This window comes from Fulmarus glacialis, unplaced genomic scaffold (genome assembly GCF_000690835.1).
Source record: "Fulmarus glacialis isolate BGI_N327 unplaced genomic scaffold, ASM69083v1 scaffold1304, whole genome shotgun sequence".
NCBI classification, from domain to species: Eukaryota; Metazoa; Chordata; class Aves; order Procellariiformes; family Procellariidae; genus Fulmarus; species Fulmarus glacialis.
This window is the reverse complement of record NW_009207292.1, coordinates 24,410-40,883: the sequence shown is the minus strand read 5'-3', so window position 1 is coordinate 40,883 and position 16,474 is coordinate 24,410. Positions and strand designations below refer to the sequence as shown.

The 16,474-nt window shown below is 38.8% G+C and overlaps 1 protein-coding gene across 1 annotated transcript; it reads right to left on the bottom strand.

The window, feature by feature from the left end:
• Positions 1 to 3,705: 3,705 nt before the first annotated feature.
• LRIT3 (leucine-rich repeat, immunoglobulin-like and transmembrane domains 3) lies at positions 3,706 to 15,874 on the bottom strand. Its single transcript, XM_009576026.1, has 5 exons — positions 15,759 to 15,874; positions 14,008 to 14,486; positions 5,857 to 6,162; positions 4,465 to 4,811; positions 3,706 to 4,383 (listed from the first exon to the last, which is right to left on the bottom strand). Exons 1-5 carry the CDS (start codon positions 15,872 to 15,874, stop codon positions 3,706 to 3,708), a joined length of 1,926 nt encoding a protein of 641 aa, XP_009574321.1.
• Between the last annotated feature and the right edge of the window lie 600 nt (positions 15,875 to 16,474).

Genomic DNA, 16,474 nt, shown 5'->3' with positions numbered 1-16,474 from the left:
TGAATAATGTACACAGCTTCGTAAAAAGAATTCTCTCCTTGCTATAGGCTGTTTCAGACGGATATTTCAGCTTGATTTTGCCACCATTTAGCAAAAGAGCCTTTCAGATTTATAAAAAATAATTCATAAAAATGACACATTAATCATGCCTGCAGTCTGATGTGAATTTTGATCTTCTGAAATTCAGAGGAAAATTTTTTCAGTGATTTCAAAAGAAAACAGAAAACACCTATTCTATTGAAAACTTCTCATTTTCAACAAAGGACCTTTCAACAAAGCTCCAGTGCTAGCCTGGAGCTTCTGTGGCTGACTGTAACACCTAGAACAATGCAATGAATTCTGTGAGAGAAGGCATCCAGGTCAGCATGTTTCCAGTCTACACCCAGTTAGATAATTAAAAAAAGGTTCATTTTGAAGTCTCATTTGTGCTCGTGAAAGGAATTCAAGTTGTAATAGATGTACAATAGATGTAACATATTGGTTGTTTTTAAAAGAAAATCATAGGTCATGATGGACTATTGTGGTATATTATGTCTAGGATTCACACCCTAGCCGGAATTGCTACTGATGCATACCCCTCTTTCTTGCAATAAATGCATAAACTACTTATTCACCCCTTTTCAGTTTACAGGCAAAGTTCTTCAAAAAGCTCTCACAACTTTCACTGGGACACAGGCAGGCTTTAAGACCAGCTTCAAGTACATTCTTCAAATTCCCCTAGTACCTTTATTCCACACTCCAATTTTATAGCTGTGCCCACCTTGTTGAAACTGGGCATGTATAGAGCTCCACCCATTGCAATAAGCTGGCAGTATCTTCATCCATCCTTTTATAGCTACCTGTCTGCAGACACCCCAGCACCCTTGCCATGTATATAGCAGAATTGCAAGCAAAAGACTTTGTGACACGCAGTTCCAGCATTCTCTAGGATATTACCCTTCCATTGTTTCTCAGCCTTCTTTTTGTATTTTCTCTCATTTCTTCTCAGATTTCCTCTTGTACCCACAGCTACACTCATCACATATTGTCTAAAGCTATAAACAAAGATGAAAGGGTCAGGCAAATACACAGTCACGTATAAAAACAATCTTTTATTTTCACATCAAAACAACTTCTATTTTAATTACTTCTTTGAAAAGGTAATGAGTTTAAAATGTCCTTTGTTTAGCCCCTTAGATATAGCCCAAGTCTGAATGTTCTTGCTATTGCAGACATTTTCATGGTGTACACGAAAGTGTTTTCTCTCTTAATTCCCTGCCTGAGAAAAGTATGAGAACCTGGTGATAGTGCAAGGAATACAAAGTCCACTGTGAGCAATGGCAAGGACTAAAATAGACACATGAATGCCTAAAGTTTGACTTAGTAAGTGCACATTGAAGCCAGGATTGTGGTTAACTATGACAAGTGCTGAGGCCCACTAAGTTTTAAGTAAAAATGAGGTCTATTTGGAATTCAGCTCACGTTACTCAGTTATTTCATTAACCGTGCAATTTTGACACACCCATTGCAGGTAACGTATAAGAAGTCTAACCTTTTTGGTGAAATACAGGATGAACATTGGTTAAATCCTGTCCAAATTCTCCTACCAGGCAAGCATATGTCTTTATTGTGTGATTTGGCCTTTGTATCAAATTCCTATCAAAATTCCCCAGCAAATTTGCTGGTTTGACATGAGGTACAGAAGTATGTCCAGGTTATACAACTCTGTTGTCTCAAGAACTGTGGAAAAAATAACGTACCTCATGTTTTCTTGAAAGAACATGCCCTTTATAATACATTCCATCTTTGATATACTGATAGCACGCATGGTCATAGAGATTAATTTCTAACTTCAGGACATGCTAATTCCACAAGGATTAGTCAAACCAAAAGGTTTCGCATTTGCAAGTGAGCTCTCTCAAACGAGCTTTGCACCATCTCAGTCCGATATATTGATGTACCATCTACAAGTCAGGTTATAGCAGTTTTGAATTCCAGAATTGGATTCAAGTTTCTTGCAAAGCTTTGAAACCTGAAATCAAATATTCTCCAGGAATTAAAAAATAAATGTTAAAATAATTGCTCTCATTAACAACAAACATGGTGTTTTTAATTTGAAATACCTTCAGCAACAACTACTAGCTACATTATCTGTATGGAAAACAGAAGGCAAATATTGTAACACTTCAGGTCCTGTTAAAAATTTAGTTTATCATAAACTGCTTGTCAGGTGAACCTTGGTTTTGACACAAAAAGCATCTGCTTTCCCTAAAAAATCCCAAATTTCAAAAACACTGCCAAAGTAAAAATATTCTACTCAGTAAACTAAAAACATTTTCACTGCAATCAAAATTATCCATGGAAAAAGACGAAAGATCGCTTTTTAACCACACATACTAGTAACACAGAAAGGAACACCAAGGTTAATTCTAAAAGCATATGCAGGGGTAAGCTAATTTTGCACTTTTGAACATCTCACCTGCTTCCTTACTACAGCTCCCATGGTCTCAAATAATACTCATTCTATTATTCCTGACCATTGAGCACCAATGGTTCTCAATTCATACATACTCCTAACCATAATATCTGAACCTAAAACAATAAAAGCTCCATTATTTACTTCAGGCAATAAAAAAGCAGCCTCAGAATAGACAATTCATTATTATCATTAATAGGCAATTCTGCATTCATCGTTATTATTAATATTAATACCTGATTTTTTAAACACTGGGAAGCATGCTCACAACTAACTTTCACTACGCATATTGAACATCATTATACATCCAACATGACCTGAGGACAAGACCTCCTCTTACTGTATCTCAAAATGTATTATATTACTACAGTGTAGTACATAATATCTATGTAATATATAGGTATATAAGAGTGTGTGTTGTATTACACAGTACCACAAAATTTCTGTGCAGAGATTTCTGAAATTGAGGTATATAGACATATGCATCCAAGTAAATTTTAAGGCTGAGATTTTGCAATAAGATTATTAGATGTAAGTTAACATTATTAGTATCTAGTATCTCTCACAGAGTTACTCACAATGATATCTTACTTGAGCTTCAGATATTAAAGAAGCTCCTTTGCCATAGCATCTGCAAAATGACAATATGATGTGTATTGTACCTCTCAAGAGTCCATAAGCTGTGGTTACCTAGCTTGTCTTCATTGGCCTGAGATCACTTCCAGTCCAAGATACTGTAGAAACAGAGCTGTATGATATCTCAAAACACAAGCTGACGTCAGAAGAAAACTTGTATTTTCAAATGAAGTTTTGACCTTGACAGAAGTAGTTTAAAACTGTTTTCCTATTATTTTTAAGTATATAGTTTTTATGAAGGTTGTGATTAACGTTTGATACATGCAACTAGCACATCATACAGTAAAATGAGAGAAGAGAAAACAGAATGGTGTTTTAATGAAAACAAAAAATAGAAGATCTTTAACCAGGCAACAATTTCATGCTGTATTTATCTTTTGAAGAACGTCATTCTTTCACATCCAAAGTCACAAACATAAAAAAGGAAAATAAACAGGCAACATTTTTCTTCTATTCTCCCTCCTACCCACCACCCTTCCCATCCAGTAGACTGCAATACATCATGTAATATATTCTGACCACCACCTAGCACCAACCTGCTTCCACATGCAGTATCATCATTTTGGATTAATTTTACCTATCGTATATTCCATCTCCTCCATCCTCACCCATGTTCAACACAGATACTCAGACCTAGAGCCCTCGCTTTTGAAGGTCATTTGAGAATCCATGCTTGACCTAGAACAAAGGAGAAGTCTTTCCGACTCATCTGTGTACCTTCGTGCCCAGAGCTGCTCTCCCGCATTCACTGTTCGAGGCTTCAGAGATAGTGTTTCAAATTTTACATAGGTCTCTTTTGCAAGGTCAGCTTCCTTTGCAGTTTTGGGTTTCACACGAAGTTTTAAAACTTTGTAGAGTAAGAAAAATATCAAAGGTAAAACAAACACACATGCTGCACTGCTGGCCAATATCAGAATAGAAAACTGAGAGCTGCTTTCATCATTCAACGTATCAGTGGAGAAAATAATGCACTGCTCTTTTGTAGGTGGCACTCCTTTGGGTGAGACACATGCCATATATTGAGTACTAGGTTGCAAACCATCAATTGTGACTTTGTTTTTGCTAGAATCAGTGCTCAGAGGCAACATATCTTTCTCACCATACTTTGAGTATAACACAGTCACTGCAGAGTTGCTTGTGGCATTGACAGTTTTCCAAGTTAAGGTCACTCTTTCATCAGTTTCACTGATCACTCTTAGGTTCTTTATAGTAACATTTTGCTCAGCCATACCTGCTGTATTCAATGAAGTCTCCTCACCTTTCTTGCTTATCTCCCCGGTCTGCTTTGTCTCCTCAACTTTCTTGCTTATCTCCCCAGTCTGCTTTTTGTTTCCATTCGTCACTGCCTTTGAATTTTTCTTTCCATCGAACACGGGCCTGGATTGCTTCTTGGCAGTAAACCTGATGCTCGTTGATCTTTCAGTGCTAACCAGTGCTGCGGTGGTTGGTGTGGTGGAGGGAAGAGGTGTGGTTGTCCTCTCAGGTTCCTGCTTGGATTCCTTCTGAGTGGTATTCTGTCTCTCTGCCTCTTGCTTCCTTCCATACTTCTGTGGTGACACAGTTGTAGTAACTACACCAACCACTGTGACAGTAACAGCAGCTTCTGACATTCCTGCCAAGTTCTTGGCTTTACATCTGTATTCTCCTGCGTCCTTGTATGAAATCCCTGTCAAGCTTATTATGGACCATCTGACACCCTCTCCAGGTGTTTCTTGAATTACTACAGGAAAATACAAAGAGTAGAACATTATAAAAGGGAGCTAAAGAGAAAGTAAACATTATTAGACTACTTCTTCCCTTAAGTTATTTCTGCCAGAAGGAATCACATGTATTAAACTTCAAAAAAAAAAAAAAGAAACAAACCCAAACCCACCCACCCTCCAAACTATGCAACTCCCTGCCATATTATATTATTGCAGAAAAGTGCTCAGCTTGGGTCAAAATGGAATTGAATGTCTGGAGGAATTACAATATAACTTGCAGTTTCACTAAGTAAAACACATAAAGAGAAATCAAATGTCTTAAAGCTAAGTGACTAGGAAATACAAGTCTCACTGACTTCAAGTGACACTGAACACACTAGCCATTTAAAATAATTTTTGAAATTACCTTTGTCTTAAGATATTTCAGTACTTTGGACTATTACCTTCTTCAGACCTATGATTTAAGATAACTGCTAGCTACTTGGCATTAGCAAGAAACATTTTTTATATTTAAGTTACTGCATAAATATCTATCACAGTAGCTAGAATGATATCAGACAATCACAGCCTCTTTAGCATTCAAGATGGGTGTTGCAAATAAACAATTAACATCTGCAAATAACTAGAAAACATGATTTTGGAAATTCCTATGTTTACAATGCTGAGTTTTAAGTAGCTCCGTTATGGCCTCACTAGTTTTTTTAACACGAACATTTTGAACCAAAACAGAGATTCCAGTAACGAATTCTCCTTTCTGCTTTTCAGCTTCTGAGTTAGACTCCAACTATCCCAACTTCCATTTTCCTTTATTCTTCCCCCGTTTCATCCACTTCCCTCCTCCACGCATATTGTTCTTATTACAGACCACATCCAGAATCAGAACAGTCTGTTGGACCTGTTCAGACCAAGACCTAGACAAAGAATCTCGTAACAGCTGTTGCATGGATACAATTGCCAGCTTGGTGCAATACCTGGTCCATTGTTTCTTATTATAATGATCTCAAAGCACAAGCAACCCAACAATTTCAGGCTCTCCCATTTCCTATAAAAAAGCAATTATACCTGTATAGTTCACTGGTATATTGTCTGACCTAGTCCAAGTAAGCTGCGGTGTTGGGTAGCCGGTCGCATCGCAGCGTAGCAGAACGTTGCTTCCCAGCGGGGAAGTGATTTTTGTCGCCGACGTCATCACGGATGGTTTAAGACACTGCTCTAGCTCAGCCTTCTGGAACAAGATTCCTGCCAGGCTCTCAGGTCCACTACATGAAACCAATGGATCAAGAAGTACAACTGAGTTGTCCACAATTTTGGAAAATTCAATTAGTTTTGAAATGCGACAGTCACAAAACCATGGGTTGTCCTGCAAACCTGAAGCAGGAAGGGAAGAGGAGAAATAAAAAAAAAAAATAATGTTGTTAGGCAATATATGGGTATCGTGATTACAGCATGATGCATGACTACCACCAGGTACAATCAAGGAGAACCGTGGACCTATTCTGAGTTAATCTTTTCTCTTCCAATTTGTATTTTTTCAATTTCAATTTTGTATTTTCAGCTGATTGGTGGGGGAGTTTTTGCAGAGGTGAGGAAGAACAGTATGAATGTTTATTAAGCTAAACTTTTTCTTCACAGAAGTTTACAGGAGCATAGTAATATATAGCACTACCTTTGCTTAACTTTGCTATTATCTAGGAAAAACCACTTTGAAAAGATGTCTTAAGACTGATGATACATTTTCACCTGCCTGTGCCTTCTGGAAAGACAGCTTCTCAGGGCTGTTGCATCCTGTCACTCTCCTCTGCTCTTAGTCCTTCTTTGGGGTCTTAGAGTTTGATCTTCTCAGACTCTTTTTTCAATGCTTGCAGAGAACATGATGATTTAAGGGTTTAGAGCTTACACCAATATCTCTGCCCCTTGAAAAAGAGATAAAGGCTGAGGAGACAAAGCTTTAGGCCAATAAAACTCTTATCTGGCTCTGAACTATACCAATATTCTTAGAAATCTGGCTTCAATTTAAGGCAACCTCTGAAATACATTCAAAAAGAATAGCAGAAGAGTAGGAAATGGGAAGGTCCCCGAAAAAAGCTGATGACTACAATATTTTTATGATAGTACACAAGAACACTATCTCTCCTCTTCTGTTAGAGGCTATAACATTTGCTTCTTGATTCCAAAGTCTCTGAATGAGAGGCTTCTCCCTCTTGGTGAACTTCTTATGGTGAAAGAGAGTACCATTTCTGACGAATAAAACTGTAAATCCTCAGCTGGTATTGATTACTTTGCTATTTTGACCTTCATGGAGCAACAGCGGCTTCACCAGGTAAAACACCACACAGCATATCACTCATGAGTTCAAATATTTTCTCATTTGACTTATACTTTTGGGCATACCTTTTTCATTTTTAACAATAAACAGAACCTACAGTCTGAAACGAGGGATGGCATGCAAGAACCCTTCGCTATTGAATTTACTGGTTAGTGCAACAGACAAGTCATATTAATTAAACCAAAATTAAAAGAAAAAAAAACCTGAAACACCTGCTAATATTGTTCAGTGTGTTTTTTTAGGAATTATCAAAACAGCTAATGGAAAAATTGTGCTTTTTCTTCTGGAAGAAACCTGTAGATGAAAGAATACATGAATAATTAACTACTGCTTCCTTTTATCACCTGACCGAGATTAGGTTATTTTAAGCACAATGGCAGTGATTGGTTAAAACTGTGGTAAACCCCAATTAATCCCCGCTCTTTAAAACAAGACTTGACCTGAAGAGATTCCATGACTTTGACATCACAATCCAATTTCACCCCTTCCAGACATAAGAGATTTTACATCTATTCACTACTTACTGCCAGCTGGAACGGAGAAGGAGAAATCAAGGAAACTGTATCAGTAACTGCTTCTCTTTAAAAAAAAAAAGAGAAAAAAATAATCTCCAAAATATAAAAAAATTTTCCTATGAACTTCACACACATATTCACAAGCAAAGGAGATACCATCCGAATGTTTTCCATATGTCTAGGCACATGAACTGTTTGTGCTCATAAAAATTCTGCCCAATCAAGCACATGTATGTAACTATTTGTGCTCATCTTTTAAATTAGGCAAGCTTTAGTTTGTAGTTGGAGAGAGTTAGAGACAATATTCCTGTAATTTTTTTTTTTTTTTTTCATTCTCACTTGCTTATAAGGGGTCAATTTTCCTCACTATGTTAAGAAAGAGACTATATGAGCATTTGAAAATTAAATTCCCCTAAGGTATAAGAGGGAAGACAGGATTCCCTTGAAACAAGGCCTCAACTGCCAGAGTTCCCCTGTAACAAATGCTGCTAAAATGCATATGAGCTCCCAGCACGGCCTCTGTGCTATCTAGAGGACGGAAGCATGGGGCAGCTGTGGCTACAAGCAGGCAGCAGGGCAGGAGCTCTGGGACCACAACGTTAGTCAGGGCAGGTTTGCAGCATCAGTAGGGCTCCCATCCCGCATACCAGGCAGCAGATTCTCCCTTACATTGAATGCTACTGAAAATATTTCTTCTGTGACCTTTCTGCCTCCTACAAGCCTTACTGCAGGAAAGGATGGTGTTTATTATTGTTTCTAATACTACTAGCAGCGCTTAAAGGCCTTTCAAATAGAATCATAGAATGGAAAAGACCTTTAAGATCATCGAGTCCAACCGTAAACTTAACACCGCCAAGTCCACCACTAAACCATGTCCCTAAGCGCCACATTCTACACGCCTTTTAAATACCTCCAGGGATGGCGACTCAACCACTTCCCTGGGCAGCCTGTTCCAGTGCCTGACAAACCTTTCGGTGAAGAAATTTTTCCCAATATATATAAAAACATGGCTTTCATTCTCCCAGTGTCCCAAAGAAGATCCAAAATTGTTACAATAAGTATCAGAAACTGACAAAATAGAAGGAATGATGAAACAAAGATGGATAGTCCTTAGATTGGATGGTTGTTTATTCCAGTCTGGGACACAGGTTTGACCATCTCAGATCATTCTGAAGGTCTGGTTTCATCTTCAGAAGAAAGCTGTAGTCCCAGAAGACTCTGCACTTCTGTGCTTTAGTGCAAAGAAAGAGTTATTTCAGTTAATCACCTCATCTCCCCCATCCATCATGCCTCCCAGTGGAACTGGCTAAAGAAGCAGGACTTATATATATACACAGCTACAGGAGTTCCTTCCTTGCCTCCACAGCTCATCCTTTCTATTTATCTGTGTTTTGCCAATATCTGACAGTATTCACATTATTTTTAGTAAACTTGCACAGCCATTGTAAGTCATCAAGTCATGTGAATTCCCAAAATGAAAAGATGAAAGCACTATTGAGTTGGAAACAAGGATAAAACACTGAATTTGATTATACTTCAGTTAGCTATTGCAGAGAACAGAAACGGGAATGTAAACTTAGTTTCCAAACTACAAAGGGCATTCTGAAATTTAACAGCTTATGTTTACAAGATGGTAAAAGAGAACAAAAACATGAAAGAATAAAGAAAAGGTTAAAAAAAAAGGAAAAAAAAAAAAGAAGTAACTGGAAAAAATGGGGAGCTTTAATAAAGGAATGAGACGGAACCCCCTCAGAAAAATAATTTCCTAAGAAAGGAAAATAAAAATAATGATAAGACTCCAATGGTATGTGTATCTGATGGAACACCAAGTCTTTATGAACCCTGGATTTTTTGTAGAAATATTAAGGCAGCTTGTTGAACTGAGAAAGAAATACTAACCAAGGCAAAACAAATGTTGGTAAATATTTATGCGTTGCAATATACCAATTCAGTGTATTTTATCATGAAATATGAATTATAAACTGCTCTAAAAACCTTTCTTTATTCTAGATTCAGCATATTTTAAATTTACTCTCACGCATTTATATGTATGCTTGTGTGTACAACGGCAAGTATATGTATATGTGTGTCTGTGCATGCACATTTTTTCAGTCTTCTCAGTAAGCAGGGTTTCCCCATGCTGTGTCAATATGGACTTTAGCATTCGAAATAGCTACAAGTGAGATTTCCTTTGTAAATCAGTAACCAGTCTCAGACCATAACTTGTAAAAGATACTGCTTTTCAGTTGCTGTAAAATGGCAGTATGTGAAATATTCAAGTTTTGGGCTGATGGAAATATTCACCACAGCTTGGGCCAACCTACCCAAGGCTCTCTTCCAACTGAAGCTACAAAATTTTTGATCCATGGTTCTGAACAGTAAAGCCCACTTCCCGCACTGTGTCCCAGTGTTTCCTACAGACAGTAATTACCAGGGAGCAGTTTCAGGAAAAGCAGCATCTACCCAATGGCCCAGTATAACAGCTGGGAGCCTGATGGACCTGCAGCATTTCAAATTTTTGGCACTTCTATGTGCAACAGAGGCAAGATTTCATCTAACTGCCACTCTGTCAAATCCTGGATTCCTCTGTTCCTCTCAGTGACTCAATAGATGTAATTTTCCATACGGAAAATGATACTGCCATCATTCACACCAGAAATTTCAATCTCTGTACAGCAGCCAATGCTGAAACTTAGCTGTGATTTGGATGAAAGTATCAGGCTATAGCTCCAGAGAGGGCCAGATGAACTCACACATTGGTCCATTGCTTAGCTGTCAGCTCACTCCACAGCTTTGTTTTGAACTGTTCCAAAGGGCACTCTCCAAGACAAAGCCAGATGTGGCTCCAGGGACAGTTTGCACTCCAGGGATTGCTCCCGGAAAGGTGTGTGGATGAGACCACACCAAGGATGGCTCGCTCTATCCTATCCTTGCCCTCAACGTAAGTGCAGCAGGCTTTGCACCTCCAAACTATCCTGCATGCCTATCAGCCCATCAGGCATACAACATACCCTTGCTATTTTATATTACAAAAGCACAATTCTATGGGTTGCAATGCAATTCTCACATTACTTCAGGCAGTTTGAACTGAAGAAAAAACACCCCCACCCATACAGTCACATTTTAGAGTCACTGCAGCATCCCTTAGAGCCCACAGAAAACCAAGGGAAACCTGAACTTTCTCTTACATGCAACCTTCTTTATGCTCAGTCAAGACACTGAAGATAAAATTGCCTCCTGGTGTTAAAAAATACACATGCACAAACATTTGAGTTTGGGGCTTTGCTGTTGTTGATCTTGTTAATTAAATACAAGTGACAATCTTGTTTTGCCAGAACTAGGAGAGAAGCCAGCTCAAGCCATAATTTCTTACACTAAGTGGAATCTGACTGCTGTTTTCCTGACTAGACAAAACCAGCATTTATTTGCTCTGGGTTCCAGCTTCTAGCAGAGCTCTGGCTGCACCTACCATTCTATGTAGGCACATAGGTCAGGTTGAACGCTCCCACAGAGAACAGCTGGAGCACATAGGACACTCTTAAGCATCAAAGCATGCAATTGTGGGCATCACATTTTAAGAGAAACCTTTTTTGTAAAACCCAAAGGAGTCCAAAGGGAACCAGTAACTATGGTAGAAAATGAAAAAAAAAAACCCTCACAGTCTATAAGAAACTGGTGAAAGAAATGGTGTGATCAGTTAAGGTGGGAAACAGGGAAGGAAAATGTATGAAAGGTTACTATAAGGGATGGTAATTGGTTTTTCTGTATGTCCATCTCATGTAGGACTAGAGGTAATCAGCTTAGTTTGCAGTAAGGGAGATTGAGGTTAGATATTAAGAGAAACTTTCTCACTATCCTGATAGATAAGCACTGGAAGAGGTTACCAGGGAAGGCTCTGGAATGGTCTGGCTGCAGGCTTTAAGAACAGCACTGACTTAACCAGAATGGTTCAGCTGATCTGGATCTGCATCCCAGCAGGCTAGAGGCCTTTTCAAAATCCTTTCTGATCACATACCTCTGTGATCCTCACCTCCACTGCAGAGCAGGAGGACAGTATCTATGGGAAAAGTTTCTCCTCCCTCACGCTCCAACAATCCCGGTAGAGACAAGGAGGGGTGTCAGAGAGGAAGCAATGCCACAGAGCACATCTTGCTCCTGCTGTTCTAAGCCAACATCTCCTATGGTTGGAACATTACAGACACATCTCAACTCCTAGGTCACCCTCCTAGCCTGATAGTTTCTATCACCCATTCATTCCTGAGAAACAACTGCTTTGTAACAGTCCATCAACAGCAACCTAAGGATGAGCCGCTGGCAGTGAGTGTGAGTGGCATAACTACAACTTCGCAAGCTCCAGTAACACAGACAATAAAGCTAACGCTTAATGGAGACTAAGTAAGCTTGTCAGAATAACCCATAACATAAAGAGCGCTGCACTTTCTAATCTCCAGAGGAAAGGCATGTTTCCTTATTCACTATAGAGTTTCTTATATAGCAAGCACTGTCTGCATTGGGATATACTCATCAGAAGGCTATGTTGCCAATGAAAGAAAATTCAGCTAATTATTCACAGCTTGCCTAAGGTAGATTTACTCAACACAACACAATGAAAGTACTACCTGGCATTTTGCATTCTCAGATCCAAACCCACAATGACTGCACAGAGCCTCCCTCAGCACATAACAGTAAAAAAAGAGAAGCAAGGCGCTGTTTGAACCCAGTGTGTGTTCCCCTCTGAAGATCTGTGTTCAAACCCAGTTGTAGTTCATAAACGAAAATGATCCAAAGGTCACATCCCAAGTCTCTGGAGAACTCAATGCTGGCACCAGAGGGTTTGCCAGGACTAGAAGAGGCTGGCAAAGTGCCTGCACCAACAAAGCCTGCAGATGGTTGCCCCGGGGGAAGGGGAGGAGAGAAGAGTGTGTGTGGCTTGGGGGTTTTTTGGTGTTTGTTTTTTGGGTTGTTTTTGATTGTTTGTTTCTTTTGTTTTGTTTTTTAAGTGGTGAGAGCTATGTAAGACAAGGAAACCAAATAACCTCTGGGGCTCCCACATGAGATCATCAGGAGGATTAGATCTAGCACAGTCAGCTGTTACTTTACTGCCTCCTGTAGCCTTCAGTGTGGGGACAGGGAAAGGGGTACTGAGCTGGACTTACTTTTACAGCTTTTTCTTTTTTTTTTTTAATCCTGAATAAACAAAGATCTGATTAACGCTGCAAACCTACAGTTACCATGCACGTGAGGAACTCGTTCAGCCTACTTGCATCTATTAAGTTACTTATATACAATCTCATCTGAATGAGAGTTTCAAATTGCAGCTTCTGCTGTGAAACAAAGCAGCTGAACAAATGAACACTGAATAGTGGGGGTTTAGATCCAGAAATTGGAAATACTGGGCAGTACAATGCAGGGCAGATCTTTACCAGTGGCTATAGTACTACTGCAGTAGAGAGAGCCACCTGGTTTTCCTCCCTTCCACCTGCTACACTACGCTACAAAAACATCAAAACATGCACTTATACATAAACAGCAACAGAAGAGAACACTATTGATAGAGCTGTTCCATCGTGTTCTGAGACTGCAGAAGAGAAAGGGGTTACCTGCAAGGCTAGGAAGTGGAGAGAAAGTGTAAGATAAAGCACAAAGTCACAAACAGAACTGATGTGCTGGTATACTAGAGAGGTGGAATAAAATTAGGAAAAAAAATCAGAGTCTGGCCAAACCATTCTTAAATCCTTACCTTAAATACTATAAAAAGTACTGTGAAGTTGTAGGGATCAGATTCCTATTCTCCCTCTCACATTCAACATGTAAATTGGGAAAAACTTCAGGATGATCAGTCAGCTTTAGAGCAACGCAAGGTCAACAGGAGTCACAGGGAGAGCAGAGTTGCCCTCTTTTGAGCCACCAACAGCAGCACTGTGTCTCAGGGCAGGCTTCACACGAGCATCAACTCTAGCTACTTGTTTGGCTTGTGAGCCACTGGAAAAAACAGTGGCAAATGGACATGCTTGCAGTTGCAACCACTTACAGTGATGAGGGAAATGTCATCAGAAACACAATTTTTGGAAGCCTTGCATTTATATGGATACTGAATACTCCATGTGGCCTGTACCCCCGTAGATGGGAATCTCATAGATTTTCCTTCAGTTTTACAACCTTGAGATAACAACATACATGGAGGTCACTATCTTCATTTTATAGTTTTCTGTCATCAACAGAAAATAACTAAATAATCACAGAGCAAACCAGAAGACTAACCTGGATAAAATCCACTCTTCTGAATCCCAGGCTGGTACCCTACCTGCTCTCACTTGCAACTTAACATTTAGGTACATTTTAGTGAGGAATGGGACAGGCTGTTTAACGTACCCAAAATGACTCTCTGGGTCGCCAGAATGTCTGTGTTCTTGGACAGGACAGCTTCTGAGAAAGGGGGCCAAATGTCCATCAAGTCTGAGGGCAAGGTGGTTAGCTTGTTGCTGGATATGTCCAGGTAGGTGAGGTTTCTCAGGTACTGGCCAGCCTCAGCGGGAATGCTGGTCACTTTATTGTTGTGTAAATCAAGAGTCCGTAGGTTGGGCATCTCTGCCAGCGATTCCCAAGGGAAAGTGGAGAGCAGATTACCATCCAGCCGTAGCTCATGCAGTTGTTTCAAGTTATAGAAGCTGCTGATATCAATGTTGGCTACACAGTTGTAAGTAACCCACAGGTATTTGAGATCTACTAGGTAGTAAAAAGCTTCAGTTGGAATCCGTCGTATGACAGTTTTCTCTATACGAAGTTTTACAGTATCCACAGGAACATTTACAGGGATCTCATACATGTCAGGATCATTACAGAGCACAGACCTAGCAACAGGAGGTGGGGGGTGGGCAGCCGTGGATTCATTGGGGGGAGGGGGTGGGGGGGGGGGAAGAAAAAAAAAGAAAAAAAGAGAGAGATATTGGCATTTCTCATTTCTTTATCAGAAATTTGTATTTCAGATTTAAATGCAAATGCTATTACTTTCTGCAACACTACTAGCAGAATAAAGAACGTCAAATCAAGAACAGTCCTCTTCATTTAAAAATTGAAAAGACAAATGTGGAGTTTCTGAAGAGAAAAAGAATACAAAATAGCAATGATACTTTCACAAGAAATCTAGATTTGCTTTATTCTAAAGCATATAAGTACCATCTTCTGTCCATCATTCTATAGACAACCGAAAAACAGAAACCATGTATAAGGAACAATACATGCATGTATCTCAAGTGGGAACTGCATGCCATCTGTTTTACTAAAATTCAGAATATTGGATTACTAATTTCTAATTTTTCCGCATGATGAAGATTCAGAGTATTTGTATATATTTACCTTTCAGAATAGACTGAAAATTGAAAATGTTAGCATATTTCTTTAAAGGAGAGCTTTCTAGCCTTTTGGTGTCTATGTAGAAATGACCCGCTTTTTAGAGGTGCTAAGAACTTTCTGCTTTCGTTGATTTCAGTCAAACGGGATTTCTCAGTATTTTCAAGAATCACTACGTTTCCATTTCTTTAGGGTACATTGTTTGCACATATTAGCTTGAAGATTCCTCTCCCATCAATAAGCCTATCTTTAATTTCCCCCCCCCTTTTCTCTATATTCTTCCTTTGTTTTACTTTCCCCTCATGCAGCTTTATATTAGATATGTTGTGACAATAAGTAGCAATGTCAAACAGTATCTCCCAAAATTGACATGACAATACTCAGATTATCAAATTTCAAATTAAACTCTTTACTACCAAAAATTATATGATTTTCCTGCAGGTTAAAAAGAAGAAACTACTGCATTTATTTAAACCAGAATCACCTTACAGTAGACAACTAGTTTGTAGAAACAGAAAGGACATTGCAATAGTAGGAAAATCATGGAGCAGAAAGAAATTGCCCTCTGCAAAACCTGAAGATTTAGAGTAGCTATTTGCTAAGTACAAAGTCATAATCACCTGGAATGCTGCTAGCCATACAACACCAGTTTAAAATATGCCTCTATTTTAACTATGCTAGAACTAATTTGCAATGTTTGAGAATATTATTTCCAATTTCTTCAACCCTTTTCCTTATAAATTGCCTTGTATGACAAATAATAAAATACATACCTTGTTCCAGTGCCATCACTTCTGCCATGGTAAACACAAGTGCATTGTGAAGGACAAAAACCATGCACTCCTTCAAAAAAGCTCATTAGGATGTAGAAGTAAATAAAAAGATACATGGCTTCCTCCCAGCAGAACTGATAAGAAAAATTTTGAAAACTTTATTCCTAGGCACTCATGTGCAGTGTGCTACGAACGTGAATGTAGACATCCATTTAGTAACAGCAGATTACATCAGATTAGCCGAGATCTGTCGTTGCTTAACCTTCAAATGTATCCTGAAAGGGATCAATTAAACCTGCTCATTCTTTATTCTGTCAGAAGAACACATTCTGTTTCAAATCATATCCAGCATGTTTCAAGGCTATTTTAATATGTAGTTTGTAGGGTTAGTATGTAATAAAATGTCTCTTTGCTCCTTCTAAGAGGCAATGCATTAGTTACTGTCCATAAAGTGTTCCAAGGTTCCTGAAGGAAATCTAGTACAGCATGAGGATGTTGCACAGCATTTTCTTTAATACTAAAAATTACAAATTAACAGGAAGCCTAGATTCCAGAGCTTTTAAAGAATCCTGTAAAAACAGTTTTTTACCAAAAAAACACATATATTTTAAATAAGTAACACACTGCAAAGCCAAACTTCAGATGCACGCATACATAATAATAGAAGATATTTATTCTCAAAATCTGAGAATCAAGAGTGCATATAGTACCGTTCA